The following is a 12,949-nucleotide window of genomic DNA, read 5'->3' as shown; positions in this document are numbered from 1 at the left end:
AACTCAGTTCCGCATAGGCATTACCAGCTCATTTCTCTTGCACGGTGGAAACCAAGCTTAACAGGTAGAAAAAAATCAGTTGAATTTGATAAAATAATCAATCCTATAAAGGTAGTTCGCGTCAAATTGACTCATTTGTAAATTTCGCGAATCCGTCGTCGTGTGATTAGGACTCATTTCTCATTGGTAGCATGAAGCTTCTGTGCGAGTCAAAATGACTCATGACTATATTAAAAAAATATATTTTATTTCAAAACTTCGCATAGACTATGTAAAAGGAAATAATTTGACACCGCTAAACAAGTTACAGTATTATTTAATAAAGTTATTACCGGTTGTTGGAAGCATGTGTTCTGCCCGCCGCCGCCCCGACATGCCTTCACTGATTTCACGTCCGCCATTTCTACGCGAATATTGCGCACTTCAACTTCAAGTCCACTGAGTTGACGCTCCTATAATGAGAAATATACACTGAATACTATATCTATCTATATATATAAAATCGAAAGGTCACTCACTCATCACGAAATCTCAGAAACTACATGTGCTAGGAATCTGAAATTTTGCATAGGAGTTACTTATAGGACGTAGGTGCTCGCTAAGACGGGAATTTGCAATATTCGACTTCTAAGGGGTTGTTTTGGGGGTTGAAAGTTTGTATGAAACTTCGTTACTACAAATGCTAGGAGTCTCAAATTTTGCATGGACGTCACTTATAAGACGTAGGTAGACTCATGGAGATAGAAATTAATAATAACGTAAATCACGCAGGCGAAGCCACGGGCGAGCCGCTAGTACTATATAAAAATATAGATGAAGACTTATAGTTATAAAAATACTTAGTATTATAGAAGAATGACCTAAAAATGCGAGGACTTGAGAAAACACAACTGTGTCTTGTGTGTTGTTAAAAATATCATTCGTGATAATGACATCTTGAAAACACTTTTCTTACCAGTCTTGGCCAGTCGTGGCGTAGGGGCACAGAGTGTGACTGTAATACCGGCTGTGGGTTCGATCCCCACTCGAGGAGATGAAATATTTATTTAAATTTATATTTCCATTTCTTCGCTCTGGTCTGGTCTGGTCTCCAATATCCCCACGGAGTGAACGGAGTGTCCTAATACTAAATTCCCTCTGCCTACCCTGCTGTGTGCAGGATACAGAGTGAAGCTGAATCTTTTTTTAGCTTCACGCTGTACTCCATAAGTAGCATGGTAGGCAGAGGGAACCTGGTGTCATAGTGTTAAGGCACTTTCCTTCCCCCTAAAATATTAATAAAATATTTAATATATCAATTTTCCTCGCTCTGGTAACGATGTTAATCTATATATATAAAAGGACTTCACTGACTGAGGTAAGACGCACGCACAGCCGTAACCGCTGATGGTAGAAACGTGGAATTTGGACAGATGTTTACTTTCGTAATCTGGACATCCACTAAGAAGGGCTTTTGAATAATTTTTACCCTAAAGGGGGTGAAATAGGGGTCCAAAGTTTGTATGGAAAAAAATTTAATACGGCACCGATTTTTATAAAATTTGAAATTTAGGTTTTTAAAAATATTTAATTGAACACGTGTTTCATCGTTTTCTTGAATTCTCTCCCTAAGGGTGCAAATAAGGGGTTGAAAGTTTGTATAGGTTTTTTTTAAATCGTCACCAATTTTTATAAAATTTGAAATTCAGACTCTTAAAAGTATTTAATTGAACACATGTTTCATGATTTTCTAGAATTCTTCTCCTAAGGGTGCAAATAAGGGGGTTGAAAGTTTCTATGGAAAAATCTTTAAAACGCCACCGATTATTATAAAATTTTAAATTTAGACTCTTAAAAATATTTAATTGAACATGTGTTTCATGGTTTTCTAGAATTCACCCCCTAAGGGTGCAAATAAGGGGTTGAAAGTTTGTATGGAAAAATCTTTAAATCGCCACCGATTTTTATAAAATTTGAAATTTAGATTCTTAAAAATATTTCATTGAACACATGTTTCATGGGTTATTAGAATTCACCCTTAAATACGCAAGCGAAGCTGCGCGCGTCCGCTAGTTATTTATGATAAACAAACTCTAATCCAATCATTATGTACAGATATTTTTTTATTTTTTAAGAAAATAACAATTTCAGGTTTTTTACCACATAGCATGGTAAGCAAAGGGAATCTAGTGTAAGAACACTCCGTTCCTCATTTATATCTTATATAATTATTTTCGTGATATTGCAGGTTAATTGACAGAAATCAATACTGAACAGTGAAAATTGAAATATATTCTTTTCATTTTATCTCTATGACACCGAAAATAAAAAAAACGATATTGATGAAAAAACACGAAAATATAAAATAAACAAATCCTATTCGTTATGAAATATCCGATATCTGTATTTTTTAAAAACAAGGCCCACTATTGTTGGTACATGTTTGCGAATTATATTAATTGAAACTACCACTAAAAGCTAAGCTACTTTACAATAGAAATACAATACATACATACAAAATGGACCCTCTTATATTTTTAGGAAACAAAATTAATTAGCTAGGCTAGGTTATGCCTAACATTTTTTTATGAGCTAGTCGTGGTAAACGCGACAGGTTGTGGTTTCGATTTCTATTTTCATTTCGTCGTTCTGGTGTCGGAGCAAAGTTCTGTTAAGTTAAGTTTCGCCATCCAATACGCAATGCATTCAGAATTCGACTGAAAGTAGGAAATGCAGTATCCTACTACAAAAAGGATACAGCGCAAAAAAAAAAATCTTGTTACTAAAAAGCTTTAAAAGACTAATAGTCTTAACGAAATTTCGCTCACTAAAATAAAACTCAATTAACTGTACTGTGTTTAATATAATCTAATTTCAGCTTTGTTTTAATTACAAAAATCTAGTAAAACATTAAAAAAATAGAAATTTTAAAAATTATCCAAATCGATTCACCCAATCAAAAGTTATGAGTTATAAACATAAAATAATAATAATAATAATTTAAAAAAAAAAGACATACAGTCGAATTGATAACCTCCTTTTCTTACAGAAGTCGGTTAAAAAAGGGAAAATCTGAATACTTAAAACTGTACAAAAGAAGACAGATTTTTCAAAAAAGACAGAGATTCAGGACAGTCGACGCAGTCGGCAGGATTCGAACCTACGCTCCCCAGAAGGGAAAATGATTTCTAATCAGACGCCTTAACCGCTCGGCCACGACTGCTCATTGTATAAAGTACAACACTAAACGGTACAAGTACTGCACTAAAAGGTTGATGCGGTTTTCACCATTAGGTCGATTATTTCTCAGGGAAGGTTTATAATATATTGTTTATTATTTGTAGATTCTTATGTAAATTAACATAAATAAGATAAATGTGTATAAAATCCTACCCGTTGAGACACTTTCGCGCATGCGCTGCGTTAATGGTAAGTACTACATGAAAATAATGTACTGGAGTATTGTTCCTCTTAATAAGATCTACAAAAAAGTCCGCGACAGCATATTCGTATCTTTTAAGGATAACGTGTAGTGATCATATTTCTGTCTAAAATTTTAAACTTTTAACTTTAAAACAATTGGAAAATCCTTATTGGAACTACGAAAATGCGGGTTGCATTAGGATTTAATTAATTTTCACATTATCTTAAGTGCTCTGCAAACATACATTATATGAATAATTCAGTAGATAAGGCGGGCGAAGCCGCGGGCGGGTCTCTAGTTTTATGTAAGAAGTCTTAGACAGAAGTCATACAGGCGGACAGAAGGGTCGCTTGATGCCAAATACGATGCCATATAACACCGAAGGAGCGATGCGGGCCTTTATTTTCTTACCTTATTCATACTTTATTTAAAATACTCCTTTCCTAAGCCTTTCCAGAAAAAGAGTCTATATAGAAGAGCTTTTGTATAAAATACAATACATCACTAAATGTAACTAAAGAAATTAGACAAATATTCTAAAATAAATAAATAAATAATATAAAAAATAAATATATAATAAATAAATATTCTATTTTACTTCTAAAGTATATACATTTCTTAACGCTATTTTTAAAAATCAGTTCCATTTACTAAATATGATTTTATTTCACTAAATATGTTAATATGGTTGTTAAAACTTTAAGCGCTACCGATCCACTACTGCAAAAGTTGTGAAATGAACAGTCAAACAATATATATGAATATCCTTTAAAATTTATAAGAAAGCAATGTTACAAATATAACGATAATACTGATTTCAAACAATATATTTACAAGGTCTTCTGTGGAAATCTTGTAATTTTCTAATTTGCCCACCAAATTTTCTACGTTCTTCCCGTTTGTGTCGCTCTCCTTGAAATACAAAATAAACATAAACAAGTACATTATACGAATATATTATTATAAGCATAAAATATTAAATTGGAAAAAAAGTACAGATATATATGACTTTTATCAATCCTTCAATTAAAAAATTATATATAACCTAATATTGAAAAAATATATGGAATCCCTAATTGATTGAATCCCTAATAGTTCGATTTACTTTACCCCTGCAAACCACCATTTCATATGGTGTGTTCATTATACACCTACCGAGGTGACTGTAAGCGTGACGGTTGTGTTTTCCATTTTGTTTGTTTCCCAAACAAGAGAACAAATTATTATTTATTAATATTTTCATTTTCTCACTCTGCCACTAAATACGCAACGCTTGGAGAATGGAGTGTCTTAACATTAGGTTCTCTCTGCCTACCCTAACGCCGGAAGTAATCGAATATAATTTAAATATAATCACGAATGGGTGAACCCACGACCACTGCCTAAATGCCGAATTCTAAAGGCATTGTGTGTTTACTGGCGAAACTCAACGCCGCACTTTGCCTCGACACCAGATATAAGATGTTCTAAGTTCCCGCTGTCTACTCTGCTGTGTGCGTGAATCTAATTTAATCAATGTGCATATTATACCTTTTCATTTGTATTTTGATTTGAGGGATCTTGTTTCACAGTTGTTGCATCGCCCTGGATTTGATAAAAATATTATAAACAATCCAATATACAGGGTGGAAGCGTCAGCGCTTCTTTTACGGGAACAGCATATAGGGTAAAATAATTTAAATCCACATATCGTTCAGATGACAAATCACAAATGGCATTTTATTTTGCAGCGATACTTTTATTGTTGTAGTTTGACAGAATCACTTTAGGGAAAAAAAATATTAAGTTTTTATAGAGTAGTTAAAACCGTGGTTTCATTTAAAGTAGTGATGACAAAAACTATAAATTATACTTTTATACTACATCTTTCTCCGTTTTTATAATAAAATATGGCAAACGTGTGTTTATAATAAAAGATATAATGTTGTGATTTTGTATTATAGAAGCTTAGGATCGTAGAATATGTTTCACAAGTCACACCAGAAAAAAAAATAAACTATTAACTTTATATAATTTTTTTTACAATTTGCTTTATTTTAAGTTTAACTTTATTTTACTGCACTAAATGATACCTCAGGATTATTTCTATTCAATCTCTCGTGAAGAGTAACGTTCTCTTTGTTCATCAGTTTGAGTTCGCCCTGAAGCCTCTTGATTTGAGCTCGACAAGTCTCCAAGTTTTGATCCTTCGTCATCAACTCCTTATACAGAATGTATCTAGAATTAATATAAATTACACTAACCTTACGTCAAACATTATTGCAATATTCTGTTTTGTTAGTAGTTTTGCGGCATAATTACTCCACAATTTAGTAATGAAAATTGTTTAGACGCGACAATAGCGTCACTAGACCAGTTGACACGTCAATTTAGACAAATCCATTGTTCTTGTTTTAAACGCATGTCTTTGAATTTGACATGAGGTTGTATATAATTCGATAAAGTACGATACAAATTGAATGGCAGGCAAATTATAATATATAGATGAAAATTTTCAACGTAAATTCTGCAAATAATAATAATGTCAATAAATATATTATAAGACTATCGCTAGCTTTGGCTTCTCAATTACTTTCGTGTTCTAATAACATTATCATTTTAAAGACAATATTCATACATTGAAAACTGAAGTTTCGGGCAATTGAATAATAAAATTATTTCGTAGAAATTTTCTCGAACCATATACTTTATATGAAAACTAACTTTATATGAAAAATAACTTTAGTTATTTATTACAAACACCAATTTTTAAAGAACCTTAGAAAATCTACCTTATAACTGCACTTAAATCAGCTAAGCCGATTCTGAGATTGGCGCAATTAAACGCACAAACAAAAAGACAAATCGATAATCAGAGAAAAAAATACTAATCATTGTTTTGGATACTGTTAAAAATGTACTGATAAATGCCCCCAAATAATAGAATTTCTCATATACCATCCATGTACAGACAGAGATGAGTTACAATTTTATTATATGTATAGACAAAACAAGTTAGGTGATTAGTTAGTACATATATTAATTATATAATTACTTTCATATATCTACTTATTAATAAACACATGTAGTAATTTCATACTTGCCACACTCGTTTATCTACTCCAATGCTAAAATTATAAAATTTGTTAAGTTGAACACATAAATCTTGGGAAAATTTCTTATTTTTAGGTTAACACTGTACCGTACCCGGGTACGCCGCACATAGGGTACACAGAAGGGAACTGGGAACCTAATGTTAAGACACTCTGTTCCCAATTAGACATATCCGTTCCTCATTTTCCGCTGAAAGGCATTGCGCATTGACTCAAAGCCGCGCTTTACCTCGACACCGGGGCAAAGAAATGAAAATAATAAATATTTCGTTTCCTCGAATGGAACTGAACCCTATAACCTATTGCATTTATAATCATAGGCTTGTGTCCTGTAATAGACTGTCAGTCTCAAGTAACACAATAATTGGTTTATTGTGTTCTAAATAATATATATTTTTATAATAAACTAGCGGCCCGCCTGCGGCTTCGCCCGCGTGAACTACTTTATTATTAATTTCTGTCTCCCTGTGTACCTACGTCCTATAAATGACGTTCATGCAAAATTTGAGACGCCTAGCATTTAGTAACAAATGACAAAGACAAATGTCATTAGTAACGAAGTTTCATACAAACTTTCAACCCCAAAAAGAAACCCTTAGAAGTTGAATATTGCAAATTCCCGTCTTAGCGAGCACCTATGTCCTATAAATAACTCCTATGCAAAATTTGAGATTCCTAGCACATGTAATTTCTGAGATTTCGTGATGAGTGAGTGACCTTTCGATTTTATATATATAGATATATGGTGGTTATAGACTCAATTATTTTCAGTTTTTCAGTACACGCTGTATTCTACATGTAGCAGTTGGCAGAGGTACCCTAGTGTTAAGACAACTGACGGAATTCAACGCCGCGCTTCGCCTCGACACCAAAGCGATAAAATTAAAATATAAAATATTTCATTTTGTGTAGTGGAACGTGTCGCGTTTATAGTCATATGGTTGTGCCAATACGCCACGACTGGCCTCAGTTTGACATAAATTTTAATATTTAGTAAAAAGGATTATTAGATAAATATTACAAATGATTAGATAAATATTACATATATCATTCTTTATATAATATATTGTGCAGAAGAACTGTTACTTTATATTTGACTAGCGGACGCGCGCAGCTTCGCTTGCGTATTTAAGGGTGAATTCTAATAACCCATGAAACATGTGTTCAATGAAATATTTTTAAGAGTCTAAATTTCAAATTTTATAAAAATCGGTGGCGATTTAAAGATTTTTCCATACAAACTTTCAACCCCTTATTTGCACCCTTAGGGGGTGAATTCTAGAAAACCTTGAAACACATATTCAATTAAATATTTTTAAGAGTCTAAATTTCAAATTTTATAAAAATCAGTGGCGATTTAAGAATTTTTCCATACAAAGTTTCAACCCCTTATTTGCACCCTTAGGGGAAGAATTCTAGAAAACTATGAAACATATGTTCAATTAAATACTTTTAAGAGTCTGAATTTCAAATTTTATAAATTTTGGTGCCGATTTAAAAAAAAATCTATACAAAGTTTCAACCCCTTATTTGCACCCTTAGGGGGAGAATTCTAGAAAACGATGAAACACGTGTTCAATGAAATACTTTTAAAAATCTTAATTCCAAATTTTATAAAAATCGGTGTCGATTTAAATTTTTTTCCATACAAACTTTCAACCCCTTTTTCACCCCTTTAGGGTTAAAATTTTTCAAAATCCCTTCTTAGTGGATGTCCAGATTACGAAAGTAAACATCTGTCCAAATTTCACGTTTCCACCATCAGCGGTTACGGCTGTGCGCGCGTCTTACCTCAGTCAGTGAGGACAAGTCCTTTTATATATATAGATTACTTCAACATGTGGAATTTTAATATACCTACTTAAAGCCTTGGGGACATATTTTTTTAATTAATTAATTGCGCAATCAATAAAAAAAATCCATAATTTATAATTTTTTAGATCGAAATTTTAAAAGCACTGTTATTTTTCAAAAATATACACGTACACCGTGACATTTAGTTTCAAAATGAATATAGCGAGCTGATTTTGAATTTGAAGGTAGCATTAATTTACATAACTTGTTAGATGTTCCTTGAAAAAAAACAGTAATAAACGTTAATCTGTCAATTCTAATTGTGAATTTTAATTATCTATATTAAATTAATACGAGAAATACGACGAGTTTGGGTTCGGGTCAGACTCAGGGAAGAGAATTATTTTGATTTTGTCGCTCTGGTAAGAAAAAAGAAGTATAGTGTAGATTTCGCGGAACGAATCCACAATCAGTCGGTTTCACAGTCATACACTTATGCGTGCGCTACCTACTGGCCTCATATCATTACATTGAGAACTAAAAGCTTTACTCAAAAGTCATTTATATCGTTAATTACTTCTTAGTTACTTAGTTTCAAAGTTTGGGCCTTAAGTGTGAATTTAAAACGAACCTCTTGACTTCCAAATCCGCATTATCTGCCACCAACTTCTCCTGCATGTCGTAACTTTCACTTAATTTTCTTGAAAGGTCAATTTCCTTAAAATATACGGAAGCTTGATAAAAATATATGAAATTTAATGTAAATAATTTATTTGGAAGCTAGTAGTGGCGTAGGTGAACAAGAGTGTGACTGTATACGCGACAGATTCTGGGTTCGATTCCAACTCGAGGTAATGAAATATTTCATATTTTCATTTCCTCGCTCTCGTGACGAGGCAAGTCATTGACTTCAGCCGCTCCACACGCAATTCTTCCAGAATTAGGCGGGAAGTGGGAAAACAGAGTGTTTGAAAACTGGTTTCCCACGTTCTCTCTACCTACCGAACTAAGCTACTTACGAAAACGAGAAAAATTGGTTTTAAAGTACAAACACAACATGTGTATTATAATATATAAAGAAAGACGTACAGATTTGCTCCGAATTGGCTGACTGCTTGTCGTTGTGGAAGTGTGTTTTTTACAACGGTCGTAATCATCTGAAGTGGATAATTCACATTCTGGATACGATGGTGACTCTGTAAAATTAATGCTAAGGTTTTGTTTTAGCGTCACACTGTATTCCGCACACAATAACATTGGTAGAGGGAACCTAGAGTTGAGACACTCCGTTCCTCATCGATGAAAGGCCTCGACCCAAGATCCAAATGAAATAAAATAAAATATTTCGTCTCCTCGAGTGAGAATCGAACCCACAAACTGTTCTGACCCTGCGCCACGACTAAGATATTATAATACAAAAAAAAACCTAGTCTATCCTTTTCAATATAAAATCTAACAAAAAAGTACTAAAAAATATTAATAGAATATTTTGAAAGCTAGCCTGCGCTTAACAGTCAAGTGATTACCATAAATACTTGCAGCGATGTTTTCTCTCAGTAGTAAACTTTCCTTAAATTTACGGTTTTGGGAACTTTCGTCAGACACTAGTTTTTGAATATTTCTAGTTAATTTGTCAAAACGTTTCATTTCACGTAGAAGCAGTTCGTTCCGTTCACCGATTTCCTTTATATCACTTTCAAGTAAGGGCTTTTTCTTAAATTTAAAATAAATAAGGTTATAAATATAGTGAAGTATATTTATTTGACATCTTATAAAATGGAAAATTTCACCAAATATTATATTTTTGCTCCACCCCATTAAACGTTATTATTAAATGGTCAATTTTTCACGCTGTATCCCACATGTAGCAGGATAGGCAAGGAGAGCCTAGTGTTAAGACACTCCGCTCCCCACTTTCCGCCGAATTCTGGAGGATGTGCGTGTTGAGGGGCAGAACTCATCGCCGCGCTCCACCTCGACACCAGAGCGAACAAAGTTTTTATTTGGAGAAGCGAAGTTGAGCCAACTTTTAACTAAAATTTTTATATTTGTCAATAGACTAGTGCCACGAACTGACTACGGCTATATACTAGTCATCCCACTCTAACACAATCGGGGACTTGTTTTTAAAGGTAATAAATATAAAGAAAGAGCCCGATATCAAGAGACCCGTTTATAGTAATATGACTTCGAAGGAATTTCTTATAAGAACTCCATGGGAACCAAAGCCGACCAATCTGAGGAATAAGCCAGCACTTATAGTTAAGAATAAAGAATATTTTATTTAAATAAAACATTTTTTTTTTAATAAAACAGTTTGAGATATTTTTACTTACTTTTAAATATTAAATTACCTTTTGTATTTCAAGTAGTCTTGCTTTTGAATCTCTTATTATCCTGGCGCTTTTCCGCGTCTCAGTATGAATATCACGTATCTGTCTTGTCAGTGCATCTCCCGTGATCTTTGGAGATGGTGAACCTGAACCGCAAGTATGAAATACTACTAACATTCTATACCTATTACAATATTAAATAATACGGCGGCGGTCCCTAGGTAAAACCAAAAATTTCCTTTATTTCTATTTCTTTTATGGCTGTTTTGAACTGCTAATAAGTGCAGTTTTAGATTACATTTAAACATTTAAAAAACGCGTAAACAACGTTTTTTTTTTAATTTTGAAAGAAAATCTTAAATTGATCTTTCTTATTAATTTAAAAGAGCAATGAAAATATTTGTGATTTTTCAATTATAAAGTTATACTTTATTAACATGGTAATACTAATATTGTATGTTATGTAGGTACCTACATATAGAAAGAGAATTTTCGTTACAAAATTTTCTCATTAAAATTTTGCATAACATCGTCGAAGGCTATTCTTAGAAATGTAACTTCTAATTAATGAATTAGGAAGATACTTACGGGTCCTTGATTTCTGAAACAAAAGAATTATTTGAGTACGTTTATATTTAAGAATATATAAATTATTATGAGTATATAATAGCATGCAGAATAGGCAGAGGGAACCTAGTGTTAACACACTCCGTTCCCCATTTTCCGCCGAGTTCCAGAGGTATTACGTGTTGAGTGACGGCACTAAAGACACCAGAGCGGTACAAATGGAAATATAAATATTTAATTTCCTCGAGTGGGAATCGAATCCACAACCGGTCACGTATACAATCATACTTGGTACCCCTGCGGCCACGACTGGCCTCTATCTTATACGATAAGCATTTATATCATCTCAATACTCGACTAGCTACCAACCAGATTCTGTGCGTCAAAACTCTTAGCTTTTTCATTTTTCCAAATACCGTGTATTTTTTTAGTGTCACAATTTTCAGAATGTTGTAACTTGGAATTATCCACTGATGAACTTTTATCGTCGCCATGATGAATATCAATCTCTATTTGAGTAAGTTCATCCATTGTAATATCAGTAATTGGCTGAAAAAACATCTTTTATTTATTTTAAACTTCACGCTGTATCACGCGGGGTAGGTAGAATGAACCTAATGTTGCATGCACTCTGTTTCCCTCTTCCCCCCGAATTTTGGAGGCTATGCGTGTTGCAAAGAAAAGCAGTGGGTATCGAAACCACAACCAATTGCGTTAGTGCCCCTGCACAGCGACTGGCCTCAGGAAAACATTTTAAATAGATAATCTACAATAAAAAATTGTGGAATATCTTTTATTATGCAAATAATATACACAAATAACACAAAATAATAAAATCATATATTTATAAGTTGTATGTAAGAACGGTCTTATTGCTTCAAGCAACTACAAACAACCTTTCATAAATAAATGATTAATTATATACTACAATGATTTGTTTTTCAAATTCACTCTTTCTCCCATATAACAAGGTATAATATATAACAAGGTATAAAATATATATATATATATCCCATATAAAAATAAAGAAATAAAAATGTTAATAAATATTATTAGGAAATGAAAATATAATAAATTTATTGTAACACAGTCCTCCACGGGAGAAAACACAGTATCAAAGATACTGAAGGAAGGTCACGTAAAAAGCATGAGGACCCCTCGGAAAAGAGGTTGATGACAGTTGATGAGGCGAAAGAGGTATGTAGAGACCGTAGCATTTGGCTCTCCGTTCTCTCTGGCTACCCCGCTACAGAGAGTGGAAATCGAACCTACTACCTACCTATGATATCGGATGTACCTAATTATTAATCTATATATTAAAAATATTACCAAATTTGATTCTGATGCAGATCCTCTTTCTCGTGGTGACTTGGCGAGCGTTCTACCACCTGCAAGTTGATCCGTCTTTTTTAAAGTACTCCATTGTTTTGGTAAAGGAAAGGTCTTGACACTACTGCCGCCTTGCTCAATAACGGTACAACTTTTCGGCGATTCTCGCAAATCAGCTCGGGTTTTCGAAATATATTTAGAAGACTGAAAAATAAGATTATTATAAACAGAATATATTAATGCTATTGAAAATTTAAGTAAATATACATAAATGTTTAAATAATCTAAGTGCTGTTTTGCATTGCCATCTAGAATCTTGAAACGTCTTATAATGTCATAAATAATAATTAAATATATTATAGTAGAGGAGATCGTGGCGCAGCCTTTAATTATTATCATTTTCTTCGTTCCAGAATTAAGACAAAGTGCAA

At 33.1% G+C, this 12,949-nt stretch overlaps 1 protein-coding gene and 1 non-coding gene across 2 annotated transcripts in view; both read right to left on the bottom strand.

Annotated features, from left to right (window-relative positions):
- LOC146526885 (uncharacterized) overlaps nt 1-12,949 on the bottom strand; it is a 28,946-nt gene extending 15,997 nt beyond the window's left edge. The window contains exons 1-11 of the mRNA XM_085206145.1: nt 12,519-12,949; nt 11,559-11,738; nt 11,211-11,223; nt 10,644-10,768; nt 9,816-10,002; nt 9,379-9,485; nt 8,921-9,006; nt 5,476-5,620; nt 4,934-4,987; nt 4,238-4,312; nt 333-452 (exon numbers count right to left, since the gene is read on the bottom strand). Of these exons, the coding sequence (XP_085062271.1) occupies nt 333-452; nt 4,238-4,312; nt 4,934-4,987; nt 5,476-5,620; nt 8,921-9,006; nt 9,379-9,485; nt 9,816-10,002; nt 10,644-10,768; nt 11,211-11,223; nt 11,559-11,738; nt 12,519-12,917 (1,491 nt within the window). The 5' untranslated portion in view covers nt 12,918-12,949. The remainder of the gene's footprint in view (nt 1-332; nt 453-4,237; nt 4,313-4,933; nt 4,988-5,475; nt 5,621-8,920; nt 9,007-9,378; nt 9,486-9,815; nt 10,003-10,643; nt 10,769-11,210; nt 11,224-11,558; nt 11,739-12,518) is intronic.
- TRNAS-AGA (transfer RNA serine (anticodon AGA)) lies at nt 3,119-3,202 on the bottom strand. The gene has a single exon. It is a non-coding gene; the product is annotated as a tRNA-Ser (tRNA).

This window comes from Heliconius melpomene, chromosome 21, assembly GCF_056956725.1.
Source record: "Heliconius melpomene rosina isolate 202511_hmr_F chromosome 21, ASM5695672v1, whole genome shotgun sequence".
NCBI lineage: Eukaryota > Metazoa > Arthropoda > Insecta > Lepidoptera > Nymphalidae > Heliconius > Heliconius melpomene.
This window is presented reverse-complemented; position numbering and strand designations above follow the sequence as displayed.